This window comes from Megascapheus bottae, chromosome 19 (assembly GCF_031878675.1).
Source record: "Megascapheus bottae isolate mThoBot1 chromosome 19, mThoBot2.hap1, whole genome shotgun sequence".
NCBI lineage: Eukaryota > Metazoa > Chordata > Mammalia > Rodentia > Geomyidae > Megascapheus > Megascapheus bottae.
Window position 1 is genome coordinate 47860712 of NC_143527.1, and position 27186 is coordinate 47887897.

Sequence of the window (27186 nt, forward strand, 5' to 3'; positions counted from 1 at the left end):
CAGTACCTAGCTTGTCAAGTCTTTTTTTAATTACCTAGACATTTTATCTCATTTATTCTAAAACAGAAAATTTCTTTCTTTCTTTCGCCAGTCCTAGGGCTTGAACTCAGGGCCTGGGCACTGTCCGTGAGCATTTTCAAGGCTAAAGCTCTGTCTTGAGCCACAACACCACTTCCAGCTTTTCTGTGTATTTGGTACCAAAGAATTGAACCTGGGTCTTTGTGCATGCTAGGCAAGCACTCTACCACTAGGTTATACTCCTGGCCCCCAAAATGGAAAATTTCTAAACTATTAATTAGTTCACTTTTAACTAATTAATCTTATTTTGCCAGTACTGGCGCTTAAACTCAGGGCCTGAGCACTGTCCTTGGGCTTTCTCAAGGCTAGCACTCTTCCACTTGAGCCATAGCACCACTTTTGAGTTTTTCTGTGTATGTGGTATTAGGCTATGCTCCTGGCCTTTTTGTGTGTGTGTGTGTGTGTGTGTGTGTGTGTTGTTTTGGGTTTTGTAAGTCATGAGGCTGTGGACCTGAGTGCTATCCCTGCTAGTGCTCTACCACTAGAGTCACAGTGCCACTTTTCATTTTCTGGTGATTAATGGGAGATAAGAGTCTCACAGACTTTTGTGCCCAGGCTGGCTTTGAACCACAGTTCTCAAATCTCAGCCTCCTGAATAGCTAGGGTTACAAGCATGAGCCACCAGGGCCCGGCTTTCCTTTATTTTATGAATTTTTTTTTCCCCTCACTGTACATTATTTTTATTTGTTTGGTTTTGGTGGTACTGAGATTTGAATTCAGGGCTTACACTTGAGAGTGCCACAAGCACTCTTTTCTGCAGGTTATTATTATTTTTCTAATTATTTTTTTGCCAGTTCTGGGGCTTGAACTCAGAACCTGAATACTGTCTTTGGCCTTTCTCAAGGCTATCTGCAGGTTATTTTTGAGACAGAACCTCACTTTCTATAATCCACCTGCTTCCTGTCAATCTTAAGATCACAGTACATGTACTATACCTTGCTTAGAAGTGAAATTTCAGGGACTTGGCTGCTGTATTGACCTCAAATTTCAGTTCTCCTGATTTCAGCCTCAACTTGCCATCTAGATGATGATGATTATTATTATTTTGATTATTGGCTTGAACTGGTTTTCTAGTGATTAATTGGAGATAATAGTCTCACAGACTTTAGAGCCCAGGTTGGCTTTGAACCGAGATCCTCAAATCTCAAGTAGCTAGGATTACAATCATGAGCCACCAAGTGTCCAGCTTAGGTTTTTTTTTTTTTGCCAGTCATGGGGCTTGAACTCAGGGCCTGAGCACTGTCTTCGGACTTTTTTTTTCTTAAGGCTATAGCTCAACCACTTGAGCCACAGCACCACTTCCAGCTTTTGTCTATGTATGTGTACCAAGGAATTGAACCCAGGACTTCATGCATGCTAGGCAAGCACTCTACCACTAGTCCAAACTCCTGGCCCTATTATTATTATTTTTTAATATTTTATTAACACTGATTTTTATATCATATTTCAGATACCATGTTTAACAAACAAGTATTCAAGAAGGGAATCTATATGCAATCACTGGCATATAGATTTTAGAACATAATTATGACATAGTTTGTATGTCATAGATATATATCTATATAACATTATGTCTGTAGAGCATATATCTCATCATAGATTTTTATGTCTATGTAGTTATGTTTATATCTCCAGGACTATGTCCAAAATCTTGGGTACCCAATATTGAGTCATCTCTCTTGTACTGTTTGGATCTAATATCCACATATCAAGGATACTATGCGTCTTTTGTTCATTTGGACCTGACTTATCTCGTGCTCTAGTTTCATTAGGTTAGATTATTGTTTAGATAAATTTTTTTTAATGAAACTTTACAGCTTTACTCTCTTCATTCCTCAGTTGTGGAATTTTTCTCCTTTCACCTAGTTTGTGTATCTTTCATGACAATACGGTTATAGAGGCAAGCACTGAGGATTTTATCTTGTTTGGCAAGCTAGAATCCTAACTGAAATCTGCTTTAAAGTTTTGCTGCTTCTCTTTCATTTTCTCCTATCCTTTGAATGAGAAATGAGCACAGAGAATTACCATCAATGATGTCCACAGTTACCATCAAGCAGTCTTCACAACTTTGAGCTTTTGTTTAAGTTTTATTACTTACCAACTTAAGTTTTATTAAGTCTGGCATACTTTAATAACTTCATTTTCTTTTTTTCTTCTCTTTTCTTTTTTTTGGTCGGTCGTGGTACTTGAACTCTGGGTCTAGGTGTTGTCCCTAAGTTCTTCAGCTCAAGGCTACCACCGTACCCCTTGAGCCACAGCTCTACTTCCGGTATTCTAGTGGTTAGAGATAAGAGTCTCATGGACTTTAGTGCCCAGACTGGCTTTGAACTGTGATTCTTAGATCTCAGCCTCCTGAGTAGCTAGGATTACAGACAAGAGGCACCACGCCCAGCTTAATAGCTGCATTTTTATTTTTACTTTTTGTCAATCTTGGGGCTTGAACTCAGGGCCTAGGTGTTGTCTTTGGGCACTCTTTGCTCAAGGCTAGTATTCTATTACTCGAGTCAGAGTACCATTTCTAGCTTTTTCTATGTCTGGTACTGAGAAATCGAACCTGGGTCTTCATGTATCCTAGGCAAGAACTCTACCATTAGGCCAAGCTCCTGGCCTCTGCTAGCTAGTTTTTAAGCCTACTCTGAGGTTCTTATAATATCTGCTAGTTCTGTTCCACATATAAGGCTTGACAGCTGAATTTTAATGTGAATATACTGTCTTATGTTTTAGCTTTTTTGTAGTTTAGTACTTACGGTAGTTTAAATGTGTCACATTATTCTGTCAATGATACCTTGAGCAGCTATCCATTGATGCAAGGCATTTATTCATTGAGCAGTACTTGTGGAGCAGCTGCTGTGAACCAGGTACTAAATATACACAACAGGAACCAGGTGACACTCTCAGCCTTCAAGAGCACTTACAGTGTGATACTTGGATACTAAGTGGCACATGAGACAGTAGGGTCTGCCATAAGCAGAAGGAAGTAATGGCACTGTTCGGTTTGCTTCTTAGACTGCATGGTTCTAAAGCATTTGATATTGAAATATGAACTCATACATGTTTAAATTAACAGATTAAACAACTATTCTAATTTTCCTTTGTGTTAGGAGGTATTTTGAATTGCGAGGGGTAAACATGAAGTTTGGATTCATTTTCCTTTTCCCATTCTAGCATTATGGGGCTATCAAAAAGTGTCTATATTTTTCAAAGGCAAAACTTTCAAAAATAATACTAAAAATTAACATCTGACAGATGTATACTAAAATTACATTGCCTTATAAATTTTTTCTTGATAGTAAAATAGGAAAGGATGGAGACTCACAGGCTGAGTTGAACTGTCTATCTAAAGAAGTAGTTTTAGGGGCCGGGAATTTAGCCTAGTGGTAGAGTGCTTGCCTAGCATGCATGAAGATTGGGGTTCAATTTCTCAGTACCACATGCATACAAAAAAGCCAGATGCGGTGCTGAGGCTCAAGTGGTAAAGCCCTAGGTTTGAGAAAGCCATAGCACAGTGCTCAGGCCCTGAGTTCAAGGCCCAGAACTGGCAAAAAAATAAATAAAGTGATTTTAAGGGGCTGGAAGTTTTTCCTAGTGGTTAGTGGTAACAGTGCTTGCCTAGCAGCATGCATGAAGACCCAGGTTTGATTTCTCGGTACCACATACACAGAAAAGGCCAGAAGTAGTATTGTGGCTCAAGTGGTAGAGCTCTAGCTTTGAGAAAGCCCAAGGACAGTGCTCAGGCCCTGAGTTCAAGCCTCAAGACTGGCAAAAAATTAGTAAATAATAAGTGGTTTTAGGGCACATCATCAAAACTGGTTTATTTAGCCTTTGTATCTCCTTTTCTAGTTGCTGTGTGAGGTGTTATAGGAAATGATAACAAGACTTAAGATGTTTTATTTCTCCCAAGTCAGCATTTGCTTCAGTCTTTCAAAGTTTTACCTTTCTTTGAGCATGGATTTTTTTTTCCCTCTTGTGAGTTTTAGTCATGAATATTAACTGTGTTTTAATAGGCTACAATGAAATACTGTTCTTGGGGTGGGGGTGGTAGGGAAAGTCTTGTCATTTGTAGAATACAATTGATCTTATAGATCCTTTGTATAGCAATCTCTTGCCTAGATCCAACATAGAAAAACACAGGTAGAATTATATGCTTTCCTGAAAGACTTTCTGAGGGAATTTGAGGTCTTTCTTCTTTGTTAGTGGTTTTAAATTCTGACCTTTACAGTGACCAGATTCAACACTGATCCAAGGCCCATTGACGTAGGGTCAGTACTGAGCAGAGTTCCCAATTACCAGCTTAGTCCAGCACAGGGAGATTCATAGATTCATGCATGTGCACTGCTCTTGAAAAAAAAAAAAAGTAAATTCTTTCCAGTCAAGTCCAGGTAAAGAAAGAGGCCTTTTTAACAGTCCTCGTTAGAAAAATGGTATCAATACTAGGAATTTCCTAACAATGTGAGAGTTGGAAGATTGTGAAGTTATGAGATTTCCAAGTAGCTCCATTTCTGAATGGACTGTATTTCATCATAAAATTTGTGGTTAAATAAGCAAGATTTATTTGGCAGGCTCATGTCCCCTAAACAATTGAGTTGCCTGATTTTTCTCTCTGAACATTTTTCCATGTATCGGTGGAATTAAACACAGTGAATTAGAATAGTGAGGTTGATAGTAATGACACTGTATCTGATACTCGCTGAACTTAGGGGAGAAATCAGCTGTCCCATAGTAACACCTGGGTCTCCAAATACCAGCAACATATTGCTCACAAATACATTACTGTATAACTTGAGTCCCAGAGTTCCATTTTCTATATTAACAAAAAGGCAGATTTTGACAGAGATATGTGTATTCTGTTTTATACAACTCTCCTGATAGTACTTTATATCCTGCTGAAATTTCAGTAGTAACTTCTGTTTATAAGACTGCTTCCTTTCTCTGACTAGAGAATTTTCAGGGTCAAGTGTCCTAATGATTCCGCCTGGGTCCTGGATGGTTTCTCCATTTTATATCAGTTTTCTAAAGAAAGCATGTTCATAACAGTTCATGAAAATTTTTATGAAACATATAGATTTCAAATAAGGATTCATATGAACAAAAGTAAAGTGTTTAGTCCACCTTGAGTTGTGACATTAGACATCTTCTGTGAAAGGCACAGAATTGCTATCATAGCTCAGAGCATCTGAGACCCCCTTCATGTGCATACACTGCTGTAGCACAGAACATTTTCTGGATAGTCTGCTTTGAGTACTGTTTGCTTTGGTTGGGAAACTTGAAAGATCCCAAAATGGAGAGCTAAAGTGATCTAAATAGTTGTAGCTGAACTTCTGAAAACAGTTAAAGATATTCCACAAGCACTTTTCTTATTTAAGAGTGACCTACTAGAACAGGATCTCCTCATGTGAGTACTTTGCATGCCTGTGCCAAGTACTATACTTAGAAATTCTGTAAATGCTGCAACATATTAATAAGTTACCTTAAACCTTTACTGATTATTTTGTTTTAAGAAATTTAAATTTAATATTGTTATATTTTGCATATCTGTATGAATTCTCACTTGGAATAAGTGCTAAGTAATATTTTATATGAAATAGTTTCTGAGGGGTAGGAAGAATGCTTTTTTTAAATGTATTTAGCTAGTGCCAGTACTAGGGCTCCAACTCAGGACAAGGCCACGCCCCTTTAGCTTTTTTACTGAAGGTTGATGTTCTATAATTGAACCAAAGCTCTACTCAGAGTTTTTTTTTTTCTGCTGGTTAACTGGACCTTCCTGCTGTGGCTGGCTTTAACTGTGATCCTCAGATCTCAGCCTTCTGAGTAGCTAGGATCACAGCTACCAGTGCCTGGCAGAATTTTTGTTTTATTTTCTTTTGGTTTTGAATTTCCTTTATAAGGAAGAGTCAATACTGATATCCAGATTTAGCAACCACCACACAGTAAGTTGTCCTTTTGATTCCTGAAAGCAAGTTATTACTTACACAGGATCCCTGTGTTTCAGGAAAGTGTACTAATTTCATTTTCAAAAAGGATTAGGTCACGGGCCGGGAGTTTGGCCTAGTGGTAGAGTGCTTGCCTAGCATGCACGAAGACCCGGGTTCGATTTCTTGGTACCACATGCATAGAAAAAAGCTGGAAGTGGTGCTGAGGCTCAAGTGGTAGAGCTCTAACCTTGAGAAAGTCCAAGGACAGTGGTCAGGCCCTGAGCTAAAGCCCACGACTGGCAAAAAAAGAAAAAGGATTAGGTCAGAATAAAATAAATAGTATAAAACAAGTTGCCACAAAATTTTTATAATTCCATTGTTTTATGTTGGCAGGATTTGTGTGACTGTTCTTCTGATAAAATAGCTTAGTAAGTAAGCCTTATTAGTTTGACTCATAAACTACCAAAATGTAGTAAACTTACACTGAAATTGACCCCTTTTAATAAACTGGAGATGCCTCTCACATCTAGATAGCATTTATCCTTTCCATACTAATGCAGAATAATGTACATTAGTGGATGACCACTTTTAATCTCATGAAAACATACTGTTCTACTTTTACTCTTGAAGGACTAATGATTTCCCCACATTAGAAATTGTTTTCAGCTTTTGATGGCAGGGTCAACACAAAATGTGCACATCACTCAGACAGGTCATGCCATTGAGACCCTGTGGTTATTTCACTCACCCCATCTGTTTGGTTTTTTTTTTTTTGCCCACAGCACAGGTGGAAGTATTGTCTGCTGCGCTGCGGGCTTCTAGTTTGGATGCTCACGAGGAGATCATTGATACAGAGCAAACACAGGAGCTACCAGAAGAGCAGGGTATAAAAGAGCTACCCAATTGTAACCTAAGTCAAGAAGATTCTGTGCCTTTAATCAGCGAGTCTGTTGAGGTAATGAGCTCAGTAGTTCTTACTGAATGAGAGCAGTGTGGACTAGCAGTCTGTTGTTGGGAGACAATTTGTGTTTATCGCTTTCTGCTTAGAATCTCTTGGTTTTTCAGCTCTTTTTTTTTTTTACATAAAGTAGAAGTAATTATTCTCACAACATCCTGTCCTTGTGGCATTAGTCATGAAATGCCTAGAGAAGTAAATCCCGTAAGTCCTGTCTATATGACCATTTTAGTAGACTCAAATGTTAATGTAGCTCACTGCAGTGAAATAGTCTTACTGGAAACAAAGCCCTTTATCAAGAATTATTAACTCTTCCCTTTTCTTTTTGGAGAGGTGCTTTGTTTCTGATCGGACCATTTCACTGCAGCAAGCAACACAGTATTCTGAGCAGAAGAACGGGACTTGAGGCCATGTTGCGGAGGGCCAGTGGCATTATCTGGACTCGAGTGTGAGGGTGGGTACTGTTACTAGCATCATCTTTGCTGCACTCCTGTAGCTGTGCATAGATGACCCTTCCCTGACTCTACACATACCCTTCAAGCCAACACCATCTAGTTATCTGTATTTCTCCTTTGTTTGGGTCAATGTAGAGAAGGAATCCACAACTCAGAATCCATATCCTAATGACTTGACTGATATGCCCACAAAAGAATGTTACTTACACATCAGGGATGGCAAGAAAGTTCTTGGAGCTATAGTGTATTTCTGGTGTAGTTTAAAAAAAAAAACTGTTCAATACTAGTTCTTTGGAGTGAAACTGACCATTTGAAAGTTTATATTTTAGTTATGTTGTGTGTGTGTGTGTGTGCGTTTTGTTTTTTATGTTGGGAGGGTGGCTATTAAAAGCAGATACTTGCGGAATTAGAAAACAATGGCGAAGGATTGAAATAGAAGTTATATATGGCACCCAGTGGCCTCTAAAGCAATCAACTAAGCAAGTCTCGCAATTCTGTTTCATAAATGAATTAATTTGGACTGGTGCTGGAGGCTCATACCTGTGATCTGAGAATCAAGGTTTAAAGCCAGCCAGGCTGGAAAGTCCCTGGGATTCTTATCTCCAGTTAACCAGAAGTGGAGCTTTGAGCGAAAAGCTAAGAGACAGTGCCCAGCCCTGAGTTTAAGCCTCAGAACTGGCATTAAAAAAATGCATTAATTCGAAATTCTGACCCCTTTCAAAATTGCTTTTAAATTATTTCAATTTTTCTGAAAATGTTTTTCATACATTTAGTTAAGTGGTCAGCAGATTTGATGTGAAACAGGGGATCTTAGGAGGTCTTAGGCAATCTTATAACTTTTTAAAACACCTGAAAATTATATATACATATATTTTTATGTGTGTTTGTATGTGTTTATTTTTACATTCTTGAAGGTAAGTAACCTGTGAAATTGTTTAGATAAGGAAAACTTTGAGGCAGGCAAGTTCATTCAGCAGACTTTTTCTCCTGACAGAATGTAGAAGCTACTCCTCACTACGTCCCTGGCAGCACAGAGGTGAACGGCAGCAGTGACTTCAGCCCTGACCAGGAAAGAAGGCCTAAAGTGCAGGTGAGTGGCCAGAATGCTGGCTTTTGTGTCTGAGTGCCTCAGAAGCTGCTTTTGACAGGCAAATTCTCCTGTATAATGTTTTAGAACACGTCCAGTGTGTTTTATTTGCTACTGAAGAAAAATCAGATCACATGGAGAATAGCAGAAAGCACAGATCTTCCCCTAACAGTTACTACCAAGCTTGCTCATTTTTGTGGGCATTTAAAAATATGCATGTAGGTGCCAGGAGTGTGGCCTAGTGGTAGAGTGCTTGCCTAGCATGCATGAAAGACCCAGGTGAGAGAGAGAGAGAGAGGGAGGGAGGGAGGGAGGGAGGAAGGAAGGAAGGAAGGAAGGAAGGAAGGAAGGAAGGAAGGAAGGAAGGAAGGAAGGAAGGACGAAACAGAGGCAGGCTTAAGAGGAACTATAGCTTAAGTGGCAGAAAGCTAACCTTGAGAAAAAAAGCTCAGCAACAGTTCCCAGATTCTGGTACATAACTTGGTATTATACCTGGGTTCCCCCCCCCCAACAGTTTAATTTCTACATCAGAGCAGTTTTTATAATGCAGCTCTTGGCAATTTAGGCATGAGGAAATATCAAGGTTCCATGGGGTAATTATATTTGTCTTGAGGGATAAAAAAGGGATACACGCTTTTTTTTTTTTTTTGCCAGTCCTGAGCTTGAGTTCAGTGGCTGTGCACTGTCCTTGGACTTTTCTCAAGGCTAGAGCTCTACCACTTGAGCCTCAGCATCACTTCTGGCTTTTTCTATGTATGTGATACCACGGAATTGAACCCAGATCTTCGTGCATGCTAGGCAAGCACTCTACCACCATGCCATGCTCCCGGCCCCAGTGAGAAATACTTTTAAGTCAGTGCACATAGGATTATTTTTTGTGGTACTGGGGTTTAAATTCAGGATCACACTCTCAGTAGGCAGGCACTCTGCCACTTGAACCACAGCACCACTTCCAGTTTTTTGGTAGTTAATTGGGGATGAGTCTCACAGATTTCTGTGCCTGTGCTGGCTTTGAACCTCGATCCTCAGATGTCAGCCTCTTGAATAGCTAGGATTATATGCATGAGCCACCGGCACCTGGCTATGCTGGTCATTTTTACAGATGGAGTCTCCATGAACTCTTCTGCTTGCTCTTTTGAAGTGCCACCTTCTGGATCTCAGCCTCCTTCATAGTTACTATAGGAAGCTCAAATGAGTTATTGTTGTTTATGTCGATTATGGGGCTTGAACTCAGGGCTTGGGCTCAGTCCCTGAGCTCTCTTTGCTCAAGGCTAGTGCTCTACAGCTTTGAGCCGCAGTACCATTTCTGGTTTTCTGGTGGTTAATTGGAGATGAATATCACAGACCTTCCTTTGAACTGTGATTCTGATCCATTAGTGTCCAGCTTTTGACTTTATTATTTTTTTTAATATGTAGTATAATTAAATACAGTCAGTGAATTTCTTTGTCTCTTCTGCTTGTCTATTTTGCCTCTCCTGACATAGTTTTATTTTGTTTTTTTGCTTTTTTTAATTTCCTTCCAGGGATCTGTTGCACGTAAAATTAATAAGACTATGTATTATTCCTTTTTCTCATATGCTGCCCATAGTTGTGTGTACTTCATTTTTCTTTGAGATAGCACATTCTTCATTTTTCTTTCTGACAGTGGAAATTCCCTTACCATCTATAGATTTTTTTTTAGTAGTTTGGAAACTTTACCTGTCAGTATTTTAAACAACCTGGAATTATCTCAGTGCAGCAGGACAAGAGAATAGATAGCCATATTTGGTTTTGGTTTTGGTTTTAGTTTTTTTATTCCAAATAACATGTCTCCCAACGGGCATTTTCTACATTGTTTTTTCTCTCTTCAGTTTCCTTTGGAAACAACCAGATAATATAATAGTCTCCAAGAAAATGTGTTTTGGGTTTTTCCTGGCCATATTGGAGGTTACAAAACCATGATGTTTTCCTACTTCCTATAAGGAAGGCCATTTTTTCTCTAAGTTCTGCCACACAGGTAAAAGTTTCCAAAGGGCACGTAAAGAACTTACTTCAAATCACCACTTTGCCTCTTCTTCTGTCTTAGCTAGTTGCATATTCCCATCTAAGGAATCAGCAATTTAACCAAATGTTTGTATTTTACCAATGTAAGTCACTTAAGTTTGTTTGTTTTTGGTTGGTTGTGGACTTAAACTCTGGGCCTGGGCACTGTCCCTGAGCTCTTCAGCTCAAGGCTACTGCCCTATCCCCTTGAGCCACATCACCTCTTCTGCTTTTTTGGTGATTACTTAGTGCTTGGGTTGGCTTTGAACTGCGATTATCAGATCTCAGCCTCCTGAGAAGCTAGGATTATAAGCGTGAGTCATCGCGTCTGGCTTCTGGTGTGTGTGTGTGTATGTTTTTTTTTTTTTAATGTGTAATTTTTTTTGTGGGTTCTTTTGAATGGCTCTGTACTCTCACTTGGTTTTGTAGTTTTGTTTTTTTTTTTTAATTCGCCTTGCTGACACTTATGTTTGGTTTTTTTTGTTGTTTTGTTTTTTTTGTTTTTGTCATTCCTTGGCACATGTCTTCGTGCATGCTAGGCAAGCACTCCACCACTAGGTTAAACTCCTGGCCCCTGAAACTCCTTTTTTAATAAAAGATATATTTTTAGTGTGTGTGTGTGTGTGTGTGTGTGTGTGTGTGTGTGTGTGTGTGTATGCACAGAGTCCTGGGGCTTGAACTCAGACCCTAGGGACTGTCCTTGAGCTTTTTCAAAGCTGGCGCTCTACCACTTGAGCCCTACCATCTCTTCTGGCTTTTTCTGTGTCTGTGGTACCATGTATTCGAATCCAGGGCTTTGTGCACACTAGGCAAGCTCTCTACCACTAGGCCATCCTCTCTACCAACAAAAGATTTTTTTACAAGACTGAACAAAACTATTTTATTTGAAATCCTTCTACTTGATTAGTACACTGCTACTTTGAAATATTTTGTAAGTGCCCTGAAGAGATATGTGTATTATGGGCTGAGAGTTTATGAACCACTCCCAAATTCATATGTTGAAGCTGTAGCCCCATGTGATGGAATTAGAAGCTCAGTCTTCAGGAGGCAATTAGATTTAGAGGCGATCGTGGAGATAGGACTCCATGATGGAATTTGTGTCTTCTAGAGTTCACTTGTTTTTTCTTTTTTTAACTTTATTGTTCTTATAGAGGTAATATACAGAGGGATTACATTTTACATGTGTCATTTCCTTTTATGTAATGTCATCTGTTCCCTCATTCTCTCACATTCCCTCTCTCTCACCCACAATTTGTATATTCACTTTCACCAACGTCTAGTACACTCCATCCACTACTACACTTTTGTACCCTTTTCCCTTGAATTCTGTGCCATTCCCCAACCCTCCCACAAATATGTGTATATATAAGATCTATATATAAAATAAAGAATACAAACTCATCAGCAAATAATATATATATTAAGAAAAAGTTTTTTGTTTACATATGTTTGGAGTTTGTTTCAGTATATATACTATTTTATATCCATATGAAAAGGAACTTGGGTATTGTCCCTTTGTGATTCTCTCCAAAGTCTATCCTCTTTTGATCTCATTATATGTTTATGATCTCATTATTTTGTTTAATTTGTCATGTCCCAACATATTCTAGATCTAACTTCTGTTTTATCAGGGAGAACATTTGCTGTTTGTCTTTTATCTTGGCTTATCTCACTTAACACTATTGGTTCTACAAATGACATTTTCTTTCTAATGGCTGTGTAAGATTCTATTGTATATAGGTACTATATTTTTTTTCATGGGTCTTGAACTCCTCCTGGGTACTGTCCTGGAGCTCTTAAGCTCAAGGCTACCTCCCTTCCCCTGGGCCTGGGCACTGTCCCTGAGTTCTTCAGCTCAAGGGTACTGCCCTCCCTTGGGCCAAGCTCCACTTCCTGATTTTCTAGAGGTTAATTGGAGATAAGAATCTCAGGTCCTTTTGTGCCCTGGCTGGCATTGAACCTTGATTCTCAGATCTCAGCCTCCTGAGAAGCTAGGATTACAGGCATGAGCCACAGGGTGGCTAAGTACCACATTTTTTTATCCACTCATGTATTGTGCAGCATCTGGGTTGTTTCCACTATTGGGCATAGTGCAGCATTGGATCTGGATGTGCAGGTGTCCTTGTCAGAATCTGGTCGTACTGCTCAGGGTAGATGCCTATGAGTGGCATGGCTGGGTTATTGGGTAGGGTCTATGTTTAGTTTTTGTTGTTGTTGTTTGCCAGTCCTGGGCTTGAGCTCAGGGCCTAATCACTGTCTTTGGACTTTCCAAGGCTAGAGCTCTACCACTTGAGCTTCAGCACCACTTCTGTTTTTTTTCTATGTATGTGGTACCAAGGAATCGAACCCCGGTCTTTGTGCATGCTAGGCCAGCACTCTACCACTAGGCCATACTCCCAGCCCTATGTTTAGTTTTTTTTGAGGGATCTCCAGACTACTTTCCAGAGTGGTTGTATTAGTTTACATTCCCACCCACAGTGAACTGTAGGATTCCTTTCCCCACATTTCCGCCAGCATTTGTTGTTCAAATTCAAAATGTTGGCCAACTATCTGCAATGAGATGGAATCTCGGGGTTGTTGTTTTGATTTGCATTTCCTTTACTACAGTGAAGAATGATGAACATTTTCTCATGTGTTTTTTTTGCCATTCTTACCTCCTCTTCTGATAAGCCTATCCATAGTGTCTGTACCCATTTAGTAATTGGTGTATTAAGTTTAGGAGGAGTTAGTTTTTTGAACTCCTTGTATATATTGGTTATTTGGCCTTTGCCTGATGTAAAGAAATTTTCCCAGTTGGTTGGCTGTCTTTCTAGTGGAGTTATTATGTCGTTAGATGTGCCAGCACTTTTTGTTTTGCCTGGGAGTGTGACCTAGTGGTAGAGTGTGTGCCTAGCATACACAGAGCCCTGGATTCAATTCCTTGGTACCACATACACGGAAAAGCCCGAAGTGATGCTGTGGCACCAAGAGGTACAGCTCTAGCCTTGAGAAAGCCAGAGGAGAGTGCTCAGGTCCTGAGTTGAAGCCCCAGGACTGGAAAAATAAAACAAAAAAGCCAACAAAGACCTTTTTTGTTTTAATGTAGTCCTACTTGTCTCTCCTATCTGTTGTGTCTATTCAGGAAGTTCCTGCCTATACCTATAAGTTCTCATATTTCTCCTATTCTCTCTTGCAGTTTCAGAGTTCGGTCTGACATAGAGGCCTTTTTGATCCACTTTGAATTGATATCAGTGAATTGTGACAAGCACTTTTAGTTTTCTGCATAGGGCTGCCCGGTTTTCCTGACACCAATTGTTGAAGACACTGTTTTTTTCCACTTCGTGTCTTTGGCTCCTTTGTCAAGTAACAGATGACTGTAGATAGGTGATTTTATTTCTGGTTCTTCTAATTTGTTCCATTGATTCTCAGGTTTGTGCCAATAACAAGCTATTTTATTTTGGCTCTGTGGTTAAAGTTTGAAATCTGGTATTGTGATACTACCTGCATTGCTTTTGTTTGCCTAGAATTGCTTTGGCTATTCTGTCTTTTGTTGTTCTATGTGAATTTTTGGATTGGTTTCTCTATTTCAGTGAAGAACTTCACGGAACTTTGAGGGAGATTGCATTTAATTTGTATATTATTTTTTGGCAGTATGGCCTTTTCACAATATTGATAGTATTTACCGATGAACATGGAAGGTCTTTCCATTTTGTGGTATCCTTTTTAATTTCATTGTTTAGATTTTTTTTTCTGTCAGTCGAGGGGCTTGAACTCTGGGTTGTTGTCCCTGAGCTTATCAGCTCCAGGCTACCGCCCTACCCTTGAGCCAAGCCCCACTTCCCATTTTCTTGATGTTAATTGGAGATAAAAGTCTTTTTGTGCCCAGGCTGGCTTTGAACCTTGATCCTCAGATCTCAGCCTCCTGATTAGCTAGGATTACAAGCATAAGCCACCATTCCCTGCGTTCTTTAGATTTTTATAGTTTTCACTATAAAGGTCTTTTATATCTTTGTTTAGGTTGTTCCTAGATTTCTTGGAGTTTTTGCTGTTGTTGAGGCTATTCCAAATGGGGCTCTTTTCATAATTTCCCTTTCTGCTTGTCCATTGTTGACATACATAAAGGCTACAGATTTTTGTGGGTTAATTTTGCCTCCTGTTACTTTGCCAGGTGGTTGATAAGCTCTAGGAGTTAGGGGGTAGATTTTTTTTGGTCATTTAGTTATAAAATCATGTCATCTGCAAGTAGGAATTTCTTCTTTCCCTATGTGACTCCCTTTTATGTCCTTTTCTTGTTGAATAGGAGTGGTGAGAGTGGACATCTCTGCTTTGTTCCTGATTTTAAGAGAACTGCTTTTAGATTTTCCACATTTAGTATGATGATGGCTGTTGGTTCTATCATATAGCCTTTTATTCCCAGTTTCTCGAAAGCTTTTAACATGAATAAATATATTTTGTTCAAGGCTTTTTCTGAAACTAATGAGATGGTCATTTGGTTCCTGTCCTTGGAGGTTGACTTGATGAATTACATTCGTGTATGTTAAGCCACCAGCCTTACATCTGTCTGTGGGATGAAGCCTACTTCGTTATAATCATGATTTTTAAAAAATTGCTTCTGGATTCTGTTGACTAATTTTGTTGAAGAGCTTTTTGCATCTGTGTTTATCAGAGAAATTGGTTTGTAGTTCTCTTTTTTTGTTGGATCCTTACCTGATTTTTGAGATGAGTGTGATATTGGCTTCACAGGTTAAGTTTGGAATTTCTCCCTGTGTTTCTGCTTCTGAGAAAAGCTTAAGAAGTAATGACATTAGTCCATCTTTAAAATTCTTACAGAATTCAATGGTGAATCCATCCAGGCTTTTCCTTTTGATGGAAGACTTCTGATTACTGCTATCTCCTTGCACATTATGTGCTTGCTTGGCTGGTTTATATCTTATTGCTTCAGTATAGGCAGTTTGAATGTTTCTAAAAATTCATCTGCTAGGTTTTCCTAGGTATAGGTTTTGAAAGTGGTCCTTTATAATATTTGAATTTGTTGGATATTTGTTGTAATGTTTCCTGAGGCATCTCTGATCTTGATTTAAATTTCCTTTTTTTCTTGTTAATTTTATAAGTGATCTGTCAATTTTATTTTTTTTTAAAAAAACAGCTTTTTAAAATTGATTTTATGTATAGTTGCTTTAGCTTGTATTGTGTTGATTTCTGCCCTAATCTTTGCCATCTCTCTGTATAGTAGTTTTGTTTGTTTTGTTCTTGATTTCCTAGCGATTTTATTTGCATCATGAGGCTATTTATTTGAGCTGTTTGTTTTCTTTATGCACTTAGAGCTATAAACTTTCCCCTTGGCACTGCTTTTGCTATATCAAAGATGTCCCTTTGTGTGATGTGTTTCCGTTTTCATTGAATTATGAGAACGTTCGTTAGCCTCTATAGGTTTGAGTGATTTGTGTACTATGTTTTTTTGTTGAGAACTAGTTTGATTCCACTGTGGTCAGATAGGATGCAATAAACCAATCCTCTTGTATTTGCATAGGTTCTTTGTGTGTACTATGATATGACCTATTTTGGAGAATGTTCCATTGGCTGCAGAGAAGAATGTATATTGGGTCATTGTTGGGTGGAAAACTCAGTAGATGTCTATTAAGTCCATTTGGGTTACGGTGTCATTCAGTTCAGAGGACTCTGCTTATCTTTTGTTTGGTTGACCTGCCCATTGTCTCCACTATCATTGTATTTGGGTCCGTCCTGTTCCATAAGTCTAAAAGTATTCGTTTAACCTATTTAAGTGCTCCATTAGTTGGTGCATAAATATTAATGACTGTGATTTCCTCTTATGGACTGGTCCCTTTATTAATATGTAATGACCTTCCTTGTATGTTTGTACTGATTTTAATGAAGTCTTATTTTATCAATAAGCTACTCCTGCCCTCTTGCAGGGTACATTAGTATGAAAGATATTTCTCCATCCCTTCACTCAGAGGTTGCTTTTATCTTTTTCTTTTGATTAGGAAATTGAGTATGTTAAATACAGTGGTGAGTCATGTTTCCTGCCGTTTTCTTGATTTTCTATATTTTGCTTCTTTCCTTTTCCTGTGCCTACTAAATTAGGCTTCTGGTGATTTTTGTCTCATGTGTTTCCTTAGTTTTGTTTTCTTCAGATTGTATACTTCCTTTTAGTATTCTCTCTCTCTCTCTCTCTTTCTCTCTCTCTCTCTCTCTCTCTCTCTCTCTCTCTCTTTCTCTCTTTCTCTCTCTCTCTCTCTCTCTCTCCTTTTTTGCCAGTCCTGGGGCTTCAACCTCAGGGGCTGGGCACTGTCCTTGAGCTTTTGCAAGACTAGAGCTATACCCCTTGAGCCGCAGTACCACTTCTGGCTTTTTCTGTGTATGTGGTACAAGGAATTGAAATCAGGGTTTTGTGTATGCTAGTCAAGCACTCAACCACTAGGCCATACTCCTGGCCCATCCCTTTAGTATTCTTTGTAGTGCTGGTTTAATTAATTCCTTTAATTTTTGTCATAGAAAGTTTCAGTTTTATAATCAAATGTAAATAACAGCTTCATTGGATACACCAGTTTGAATTGACAGTTGTTGATCCTCAGGAATTGGATTATACCATTCCAGGTTATCTTTGCATTGAGAATTTTTGTGGGGAGAACTGCACTAATTCTGTTTTTTGCATTGCAGTATAGCAGAACTATGATGTGTCTAGAAGTGTTTCTTCTTGGATCTTGTCTACTAAGGGTTTTGTATGCTTCTGTCAGGTGAATGACAGTCTCTTAAGATTGGGAAGTTCTCTATTATTTTACTGAATAGGTTCTAGATGCCTTTAATACAGAATGCTTCCCCCCCTCATCCATCTTAACTCTGCATAAATTTCATCTCTTCATTGTGTCTTCCCTTTCTGGATTTACTTTTGTTGGTTCTAAGTGTTTTTTCCATACGTTTGGCTCTTTGAGCTCTTCTGTTTTATCCTTGATTCCTGATACTCTGCTTTTCACTTCACTTACTCTGTTATGTAGGCATCCACTGTGGTTTGCAATGTGGAAATTAAACCTTTTATCCTTTTGAGATTAGTTCTCATCGTGTTAATTTTGCCTTTTAATGAGGTATATATTGTTGGGGGGAGTTGTTTTTTGTTTTTGTTTTTTCCAGTCCTGTGCTTGGGCTCAGGGCCTGAGCACTGTCCTTGGGTTTTCTCAAGGCTAGAGCTCCACCATTTGAGCCACAGCACCACTTCTGGCTTTTTCCTATGTATAGGGTACTGAAGAATCAAACTCTACCACTAGGCCAAACTCCTGGCCCCTAGTTTTTTTTTTGTTTTTATCTAGATGTCTTTTTTGCGAGTCCTGGATCTTCTTTACCCTTGACGTTGTTTTTACATATCCTCTTTTATTTCATTGGCCTATCATTTCTTTAGTGGTTCTGTTGTCCTCCATCTCTTCTTCACTTTAACTGAAGTCCTTCCCCATTGCTGGTTTTCAGATTTGGCTTGTCGTATTGATTATTTATGACTCTTGTAACCTATCATTGTGATTTATACATTTGGGTTCAAGGATTGTCAGGGCCATGGCCCAAGCTTGAACAACTCACGCCCCATAGATGGAGGCCCAGGCTTGGAACTTTGTGGCGTTCTCTCCTTTTCCTTGTGTGTGTACAAGTGATGAGGTGTTTTTTGTTGTTTTGTTTTTGTTTTACCATTCCTGTGATTCTGTTTATATATTTGTTGTTGTTGATCCCTTGGGGAAAAGTGCGTGTCAGGACCCTAAATCTCCGTTTGATTAGAGAGCGATGGTAATTTCCTATTGCTTCGTCACCGTCTTCTTTCCTTGGAGTTCCCTTGCATTTGACTCTGAGGAAACAGCACGAGGATCATCATGTGTAAGCCAGGGAAGTGCCCAAGCCGGGGATCTGGATGGCCTAGCATGGTAACCTTGGACTTTCTGACCTCCAGATTAGTGAAATATAAATGACTACTGTAAAAATAAAACAAAAAAAATAGACACAGCATCTTGCCATGTAGCCCTGCGGCAGCCTCTTAGAGATGGGACTACAAGGGCACATAACCACATTCAGCTAGGAAAGAGTTTTCTTTTTTTCATCTGGGCACGTGGAAAGGTAATATAACTTTTATGTAATGGTTAATGTAAATGACTTTCAAGATCTTCACTGTTTTATGTTTTTACTTTTTCCCTGTCTTTTATTTATATATGTGTAGGTATATTTCTCTTAGTATAGTATGTTTTTTTAATCTTTAAGTTACTTAGAATCTTTGCAGGTTAAAATCCATGTATTTTAAAGTAGTTTTACCCAACTTATATGTAACCTGCTTAAATTGTGCCGCTGCTCTATCTTTCTCCACTAGGACATTGTGCCTCAGGCTTTGTTAGATCAATACCTGTCTATGACTGATCCTTCACGTGCACAGACGGTGGACACTGAAATTGCTAAGCATTGCGCATACAGCCTGCCAGGTGTCGCACTGACCTTGGGCAGGCAGAATTGGCACTGTTTGAGGGAGACTTATGAGACCTTGGCATCAGACATGCAGGTGAGTGAGCAGGAATGGAATTCCCTAACAATGTTAAAACAAGTTGAGACCACGGGGAGACGAAGCTATTTTTAACTGAAAGTTGCCTGTCAGCACAAGGCATTGCTGGTTAGGAGTTCTTTTCCAAAGTTGCATACAAAAGATTTTCATGTTGTATGCATATTGTTTTTGGGGGGATTTTGTCCCTGATAGGCAGTCCAGGAATATAATGGGAAGTCTGGTGAGGTTGATATGAGATTATCATCAGTACATATGGAAATGTATAAATAAATCAGGGACCTTGTGTTCAGAGAACTGCTATTAGATTATTTAGGATTCTTAAGCATATTCTTGCTAAATGGAAGGGGGACTAAGTTCTTCGTGAGGATTTGTAAAATATATCACTTGTTGAGGTATTTAAAATTTAGTCTTTCTTTATTCAGATTTAGTTTGGGGGGATTAGTACTACTCAATGTACTAAGCAATTTGAGTTTAGCTCCTTATGCAGTTATTGCTTTTACAGTGGAAAGTTCGAAGAACCTTGGCATTCTCCATCCATGAGCTTGCAGTTATTCTTGGAGATCAGTTGACAGCTGCAGATCTGGTTCCAATTTTTAATGGATTTTTGAAAGACCTTGATGAAGTCAGGATAGGTGTCCTTAAACACTTGCATGATTTTCTAAAGGTAACTTTAAATTCTTTTGTGCAACAGAATTCTACTCTAAACTTAAACCTTTGTGTGAGAGAGAAGTAAAGCAGAGGATGGGGAGCAGTGAACAAAGCATAGGCCTTCTGTTTGTTCTTTTATAAGGAAATAGTCATGAGTTGATGATAACATGTCATTTAAGAAATAGTCTGTTCAAGCCAAGTGTAGTGTAATCCTAGCTACTCAGGAGGCTAAGATCTGAGGATCAAGGTTCAAAGCCAGCCTGGACACAAAAGAACCTGAGACTCTCATCTCCAATTAACGTCGCTAGGGACAGCGCCCAGGCCAAGTTCAAGCCCCATGACCCACAAAAAAAAAAAAAAAAAGGTGTACACAATAGATATGTGTATAGTTTGTTTAATATCTAAATCAGGGTAGATATACTTTATTTCCTCAAACACATTTGAGTTGTTATTGATAATGATATACTATGACTCCAATGCTATTTCTTCTTGTCTTCATTCTTTCCTCCCTTGCAGTAATCTCTATTTTAAACTACATTAGTTGTCTCAGTTTTAAAACATTTAGTGAAGTAATGTCAGAATTACTCCCGGTAATATGGTTCCAGCATAAAGTCAGCTATAATATTCAAAATAGTCTTCTGCATGCCCTGTCCTTATTAGTATATGCCCTGTGGTGGTTCAGTAAGTAGACCAAGTTCAAGGATAGACATGCTTCCCTGTGTAATGGTTACCTAGTTCATGAAGTAGTTCTAGTCCATGTATTATCAAAGTTCAGGAGTTTTCCTCTTGTTGACTGTAATCCTGTTTCTAATCATAGGTACAGTGGTTATTAGGATGCATTTCTTTTTCATTTTTATTCAGCAAGCATGTATTAAGCACCTACTGTGTGCCATTTATCAGACTCTGGTGGGATCAGCAGCATAGTCACTGCTTTGTTTCCGGAAGTTAGTAACCAGAGCTCTGTCCTGTATGGGGCCCCATGTCCTGAGGCCACTAATAGGCAGAGATTTCCAAAGAAGATGGTGACTCTTGAGGGTAAATGGATTATGGAGAGAAAATGGAGTTTAATACCCATTTTGAACAATGCTGATACAACATTTCTTCTTCAGAATAATCACATTTCTTAAGCGTTTATTTTCAACCCAAAAATAAAAGTAAAAGCAAAGAAAATAACGTCTTGACATTATTCTGGTTAATTTTTGCTGTTTTTTTTACCTCAGCTTCTTCATATTGACAAAAGAAGAGAATATCTTTATCAGCTTCAGGAGTTTTTGGTGACAGATAATAGTAGAAATTGGCGCTTTCGAGCTGAACTGGCTGAGTAAGTGGTAGCTGTTTCTACTGTACGTTTTGATGGGTTTTTTTGGTTATTTCATTTGTGCCTTTCTCTGTTTCTGCATGTATTGTCTTTTGCAGGTCCAGGCTCTGTCTGGTATTCTGTGCCTTTAGTAGTTTCTTATAATGTCTGTCTTGCTATCCCCATCTTCCACAGTGTGGGTTGTGAAGAAAGTGTAGTTGGCATCAGCTGGCTGTGGCCCCCACTGCATGATGGTCTTCCATCATCACCCAAGGCCACATTACTGTTGCTGAGGGCATAGCTGGGGTGCCAGTCAGCACAGCCAAACACTCTCAGCTGTCTGTCCCTGTGTCCTGTGTACCGGTTGGCTGTATCAGTCAAGAGAGGTCTCTGTTGGCTCTGCCTTGGTCCTTAGGAAAGTATGGTTGGGCTTTCTCCGAGGTTCTGTTCTCTGCCTGACACTTTCTGCCCGTGTCTATGCTCAGTCATGGGTGGTCTCCTCCCCACAGAAGTAGGGACATCTGCTTGTGGTCAGAAGGGGGACTTGGCTCAAGAAGGTTTTCTGTCCATCTTGGGATAGAATGTTTTTTCTGTTCTTGCTCGTTACAGGATCTGACTGAGCTTTGGTCCCTTCTATCAGCAGGCTAGTCTTTATTTTTGGAAGAGAAAGCATCTAGGGCTTTACAACTTTCACATCATTGTCTCCTCTCCTGCGGGCAGAAAGTACCCTGTGAAGGCAGTTACTCATGAAGGCAGTTATGCCTGAGGCTCATGCTTGCTTATTGATAACAAATAACCCCATTTGCCCTAGGTGCTGGACTCCTATGTCGTGTGTGTGTGTGTGTGTGTGTGTGTGTGTGTGTGTGTGTGTGTGTGTGTGTGTGTGTGTGTGTGTGTGTGTATTTTCCCCAACCTCCTGTAAGAGGCACTGCTTTGTTTACTTGGATGTGTCTTGCAGAGGGTCTTGTCCCTCTTTATAATGTCCCTCGGTGACATTCATGTTCGCAGTCTTTCCCCAGACATAGTAGGATAGTTCAGGGACTTCCTACTTCTTTATTCCTAGCAAACTACATCCTTCCATAAAGTTACATCAGACATCTGCAACTTTCTGACCTTAAAAAGTTTCTTCGGGTACCATGTGTGCTGTGGTCCTAGTAGAAATGCTTTATGCTGTCTCCATTCCTGTATACTTTAGTGTGTTGTTGTGATACTGTAACAAAGTACATGAAGCTATTTAATGTATAAAGGAAAAAGGTTATGTGACTCCTGATCTGGTAGCTGAAAAGTGGAAACGACACAGTATTGCTATTTGGCAACATTGCAACATGGTGGGAAGAAAGAAGAACTTGCTGCCATTGGTGTGCAAAGAACCAAAAGATCCAGAATGGTCAGACTCACAGTGTGTGCCTTTGGTGGAGGTTGAGGAGGTGTTGGGGATTGCACCACCACACTGCACACTAAGCTCCAGTGTGAATCTTTTATGAAACCCATTCATTATACTCCTTTAGAACTAATCCAGTCCCTTAGTTCCTAAATGCATCCATGGAAACAAGCCATTCACGAGGGTGAGGACTTCCTCACCTCTCACGAGCTCCCATCTCTTAGATGGTCCGGTCCAGTCCAGTCACACTGGGCACATGAACTTCATCCCAGCCCATAGCTTGGTGGATTCAGTCCCACAGCTCTTTCCTCCTGGCCTTCTGCAGGGAAGAGAGACTCTCTGAACTTGGATAGTATTTAGGTGCATTTCCAGATAGTCAGAGACTGAAGGTGATTATACACATGAGAGGCCTGCTTCCTTGCCATTCAGTGATTTTATTTCATAAGTATTTGGTATCCTATATTGCAAAGTGTGCACATGATTAACCTAGTTGTATTTATCTTATTTATTTTTGAATTTGGGGTGGATTTTCATTGCTTTTTTTTTTTGTCATTCATCTCGGTAGGCAGCTGATTTTACTTCTAGAACTATATAGTCCCAGAGATGTTTATGACTATTTACGCCCCATTGCTCTAAATCTGTGTGCAGACAAAGTTTCTTCAGTTCGTTGGATTTCCTACAAGTTGGTATGTTTTAAACTTTTTAAATCAGCAAACCATTGTATAGATGACAGAGAGCAGAGTTCTTCACTTCCTCCGTGCCCCCGCAGGTTGGGGGGATGGTGAAGAAGCTGCACGTGGCCACGCCCCCGAGCTTCGGAGCAGACCTCATCCGGGAGCTGGTGGAGAATTTTGGCAGGTGCCCCAAATGGTCTGGTCGGCAAGCTTTTGTCTTTGTCTGCCAGGTAAGAACTTAGGGCCTGACACATGCACTTGTGAAGGTGCTCCCGGACTTGTGCTCCTACCTTTCTCGTCCTCTTTATTGTTCAGGAATAGAACTTTATCGTACTGTCCATTTGCAGGATTAGCTCCTCCTCGTTGACATCTCTTACTCATCCCCAGTTAGCTGAGCATATACACATCATAACACTTACCACCAAGCAGCCAGAAACAGGTCACAAAAATAACTGACCACCAATCTTTACAGAGCAGCTGAAAAGCTGCATCTGAAAGCCAGCCGTCTGTGGCTTGTGCTATAATCACAGCTACTCCGTAGGCTGAGATTTGAGGGTTGCAGTTGGAGCCAGCTGGGGCAGGAAAGTACATGAGACTCGTAAGCTCCAATGAATTACCAAAAAGTCCAGAAGTAGTGCTGTGGCTCCAGTGGTAGAGCACTAGCCTTGAGCACAGATGCTCAGGGGCAATGCTAAGGGCCTGAGTTTAAGCCCCAGGATCAGCACACGCACATGCGCATACACACACATACACACACTGCCACTGTCACTTTAAAAACTTTTAAATTATTTTGTTACTAATTGACACTTAAAATTTTTACATAATTAGCAGGACCAGAAGTTTGGCCTATTGGTAGAGTGCTTGCCTAGCATGCATGAAGACCCGGGTTTGATTCCTTGGTAACACATACATAGAAAAAAGCTGGAAGTAGTGCTGAGGCTCAAGAGCTAGAGCTCTAGCCTTGAGAAAGTCCAAGGACAGTGCTCAGTCCCTGAGCTCAAGCCCAGGACTGGCAAAAAAAGTACATAATTAGGGTGCCATGCATGTAGAATTATATAGTGTTTGTATTAACATAAGCCTATCTCATCAAACATTTACCATTTCATTGTGATAGAAGCAGTCTAAATCTTCTAAGTGTTGGAGGCATGGCTCAAGTGGCAGAACAACTGCCTAGAAAGTGTGAGGCCCTGAGTTCAAAGTCATTCTTTAATTCTCAGTCTTTAAGCCTACAGCCTGTTCTCATATGTGCCTACTCTATATGTGCAGCAGGACACCAGCGCTTACTCCACTATCCAATAGTATCTTCATTCGCCCCTTCACTAACCTTCCCCATTCCAGGCCCATTATGTTTTAGAAAAATGTTAAGTACCTGGAATATGAGCTGTAAGGTAGTGACTAAACTTCCCCCTGTGAGTTAAGTTGTCAACGAAGAGTTTGGCAACTGACTTGACAGAGGTGAAGCAGCTGCTTTTTTCCCTAGACGGTCATCGAAGACGATTGCCTCCCCATGGACCAGTTTGCGGTGCATCTGATGCCACATTTACTCACCTTGGCCAATGACCGAGTTCCAAATGTGAGAGTGCTGCTTGCAAAAACATTAAGACAAACTCTCCTCGAGAAAGGTGGGTGCCTGCTTACAGACAGTACTCTGGCAGATTTGCAGTTGTTCAAGTTGACTCTTTCCAGAGGACACAGGAGATTGAAGACTCTCTTAATTAGGATTCTGCTATTTAGTGGCTCTTTTGAAAATCCTGTACATAACATTTTTTATAGCTTAAAAATTCTAGTATTAAAAATGGAGCCTTGCTCATGATGCAAGAACTCTTGCTTGCACCATTGCCAGGCACTGTGATGTATGAATAATGCCTCACTTTACCCTGTAGCTCCATTCATTCAGCAGAAGCCAGAGGCATCCATTCCATTTGTCTCACTGCCAGTACAAGCTTGGAAGCTTGAAATTCAGCTTATGTTTTGGTACTATAACTGCCATACCTATGTGCCTCATAATAAAATCAATCAAGTTCATAAACTCAAGAAGGTAGCCCAGAAGCCATCAAAGAATAATAAATGAATATTGCTGTCTTTTTTTCTTTTTTTGCCAGTCATGTACATTTTAAAAACAGTAAGAGCAAAGTGGCTAGAACAGATTGTTTTGGTGTTGAGAGAACATGCATGGTTGATGTTTGGGAGCATTTTTCCTTTTATATTAAGCTAATACATAGCTAAATGGTATTGTTTTAATTGGCTAGCTGCCATAGGAGATTTTGTGTGTCATAAAAACAATCAAGATAAACTTTGATTCTTTTTATCACTTCTGTTTCCCCCTGTAACAGTTCAATTTGAATTACTACTTCTGACTCAGCATAGCTTGTGATTATACTGTGGAAATTCTGTAGACAGTGACTAGGAGCTTTTCTTACTTGATTGATGTCTCCAGCACCAACTGAAGGCTCATTTTGTGCACTGCGCATGTGTCATTGCAGAATGTTTCCTGACCTCCGCTGGCTGTCACCAGGAAGCCGTGGAGCAGACTGTCATGGCTCTGCAGATGGACCGAGACAGCGATGTCAAATATTTCGCAAGCATCCATCCTGCCAACACCAAACTCTCGGAAGATGCCATGAGCACAGCTTCCTCAACCTACTAAAAACCACGAACCTTGGTGTCTGTGTCCATAATAGCCAAGGTTCCACCAGTGAATGCGGGTCTGGGACAGCTGTGGGGGAAGAAACTTCCTCCCATTGACTTATCATAGGTGCCAGTTGCCTACACCTGATACCAGGGGTTTTAAGAGTCAAGAGAAAGTACAGTAAACACTATTATCTTATCTTGACTGAAGGGAAAGTAATTTCTCAGAGGATTGTAATCGTCACCAAAGCCTTAACTCCTTCGTCTTCCTGACTGAATGAAACTTGAATTGGCAGAGCATATTCCTAATGGGATGAGGTTCCCAGAGACCTGCGTTGCTTTCTCCTGGTTTTATTTAATGACTGATAAATGACATTCTTTGGCCAGAAGGCGGATGTGCACCCGGACATGAAAGACCTTCAGTATTAGCCCTAATCGGTTCCTCTAGGTATAGAGGTTGGGCTCTGGGGCAGGCTAGCCCAGCCCTAAGTGTGAATAGTTCTTGACCTGTGTAAATGGCAAAAGAGATTTTTTTCTAAGGGCTTGATGCTAACACTAAAATAGAATCTGATTTTAACCCTTAAATGCAGCATATTGCTGTACACATTTACAGAATATTTGCTGAAAATCTGTCTTGATTTTTTTTTTTTTCATGCTGGTCATGACCTGAAGGAAATTTCTTAGCACACATGTGGTATGTCAGGAGTTTTTAACTTATCATGGTCAGCTCTGAGGTGCAACTTTTTCTTCCCATGCTGTACATACCTGTGACCCCTCTGGGAGTGTGCAGTCTTTAATCATGCTGTTAGAACTGTCATGGTACAAGTTCTCTTGTCCAAATAAAATTTATTAATAAGATCTATAAAGAGAGATATATACACTTTTGATTGTTTTCTAGATATCTATGGATAAATGAACTATGACCTGTATTAATGACTTAGTATAAAGTGGGGAAACTAGATTAAAATACTTCTTTTAACTAGTTCAGAAGTCTTTGTGGAATAAGCCTTTGTTCACTGGCTCAGTTCTGCTCTTGGCAGACAGCAGAGCCTCCTGGAGTTTTTACTGCAGCCCTGAGGACCAGTGGGACAATCTTGTGACAGATGACATGTCCTTAGTGTATAAGAATCTGAGGTTGATCCTAAAGCTCCTGAGCTACAGGAGCATCTCTTAGCCTCATCTGTATCTTTCTTTGCTGTTTCTCACAGGGTTGTTTGGCAGTCACACAGGTTGTATGAGAAGGCCCTTTAGTAAAGGGCTATCTGTGTGTGTGGAAATGGTAGTGACCTTCTACAAGCCCGAATACTCGTGTTTTGTAAGTTTTGATTTTACTTATTCGGCTGGCTACGATTCCTCATTACGTTCGAATATAAGTTCCCTGAACCTTAATCAGAAGATGAGACTCTGCTTGCTCCCCTTACAAACTGTTACAGATAAGCTTTCAGTTTGTTACTCTTACATTGTACTCAGATCCCCGGGAACTGTTCCTATGGAGGGAGAAGTACATCATCTGTCCAAAAGCTGC

At 39.9% G+C, this 27186-nt stretch overlaps 1 protein-coding gene across 3 annotated transcripts in view; it reads left to right on the forward strand.

Annotated features, from left to right (window-relative positions):
- The window catches only part of Ppp4r1 (protein phosphatase 4 regulatory subunit 1), a 70188-nt gene extending 43647 nt beyond the window's left edge, over positions 1 to 26541 (forward strand). For all 3 annotated transcript variants that reach the window (XM_090353517.1, XM_090353519.1, XM_090353518.1), the window contains 9 exons: positions 6773 to 6945; positions 8395 to 8490; positions 18848 to 19033; positions 19536 to 19697; positions 20902 to 21002; positions 22925 to 23045; positions 23129 to 23263; positions 24514 to 24655; positions 25517 to 26541. In XM_090353517.1, the coding sequence (XP_090209643.1) occupies positions 6773 to 6945; positions 8395 to 8490; positions 18848 to 19033; positions 19536 to 19697; positions 20902 to 21002; positions 22925 to 23045; positions 23129 to 23263; positions 24514 to 24655; positions 25517 to 25680 (1280 nt within the window). In that variant the 3' untranslated portion in view covers positions 25681 to 26541. The remainder of the gene's footprint in view (positions 1 to 6772; positions 6946 to 8394; positions 8491 to 18847; positions 19034 to 19535; positions 19698 to 20901; positions 21003 to 22924; positions 23046 to 23128; positions 23264 to 24513; positions 24656 to 25516) is intronic.
- Positions 26542 to 27186: the final 645 nt, after the last annotated feature.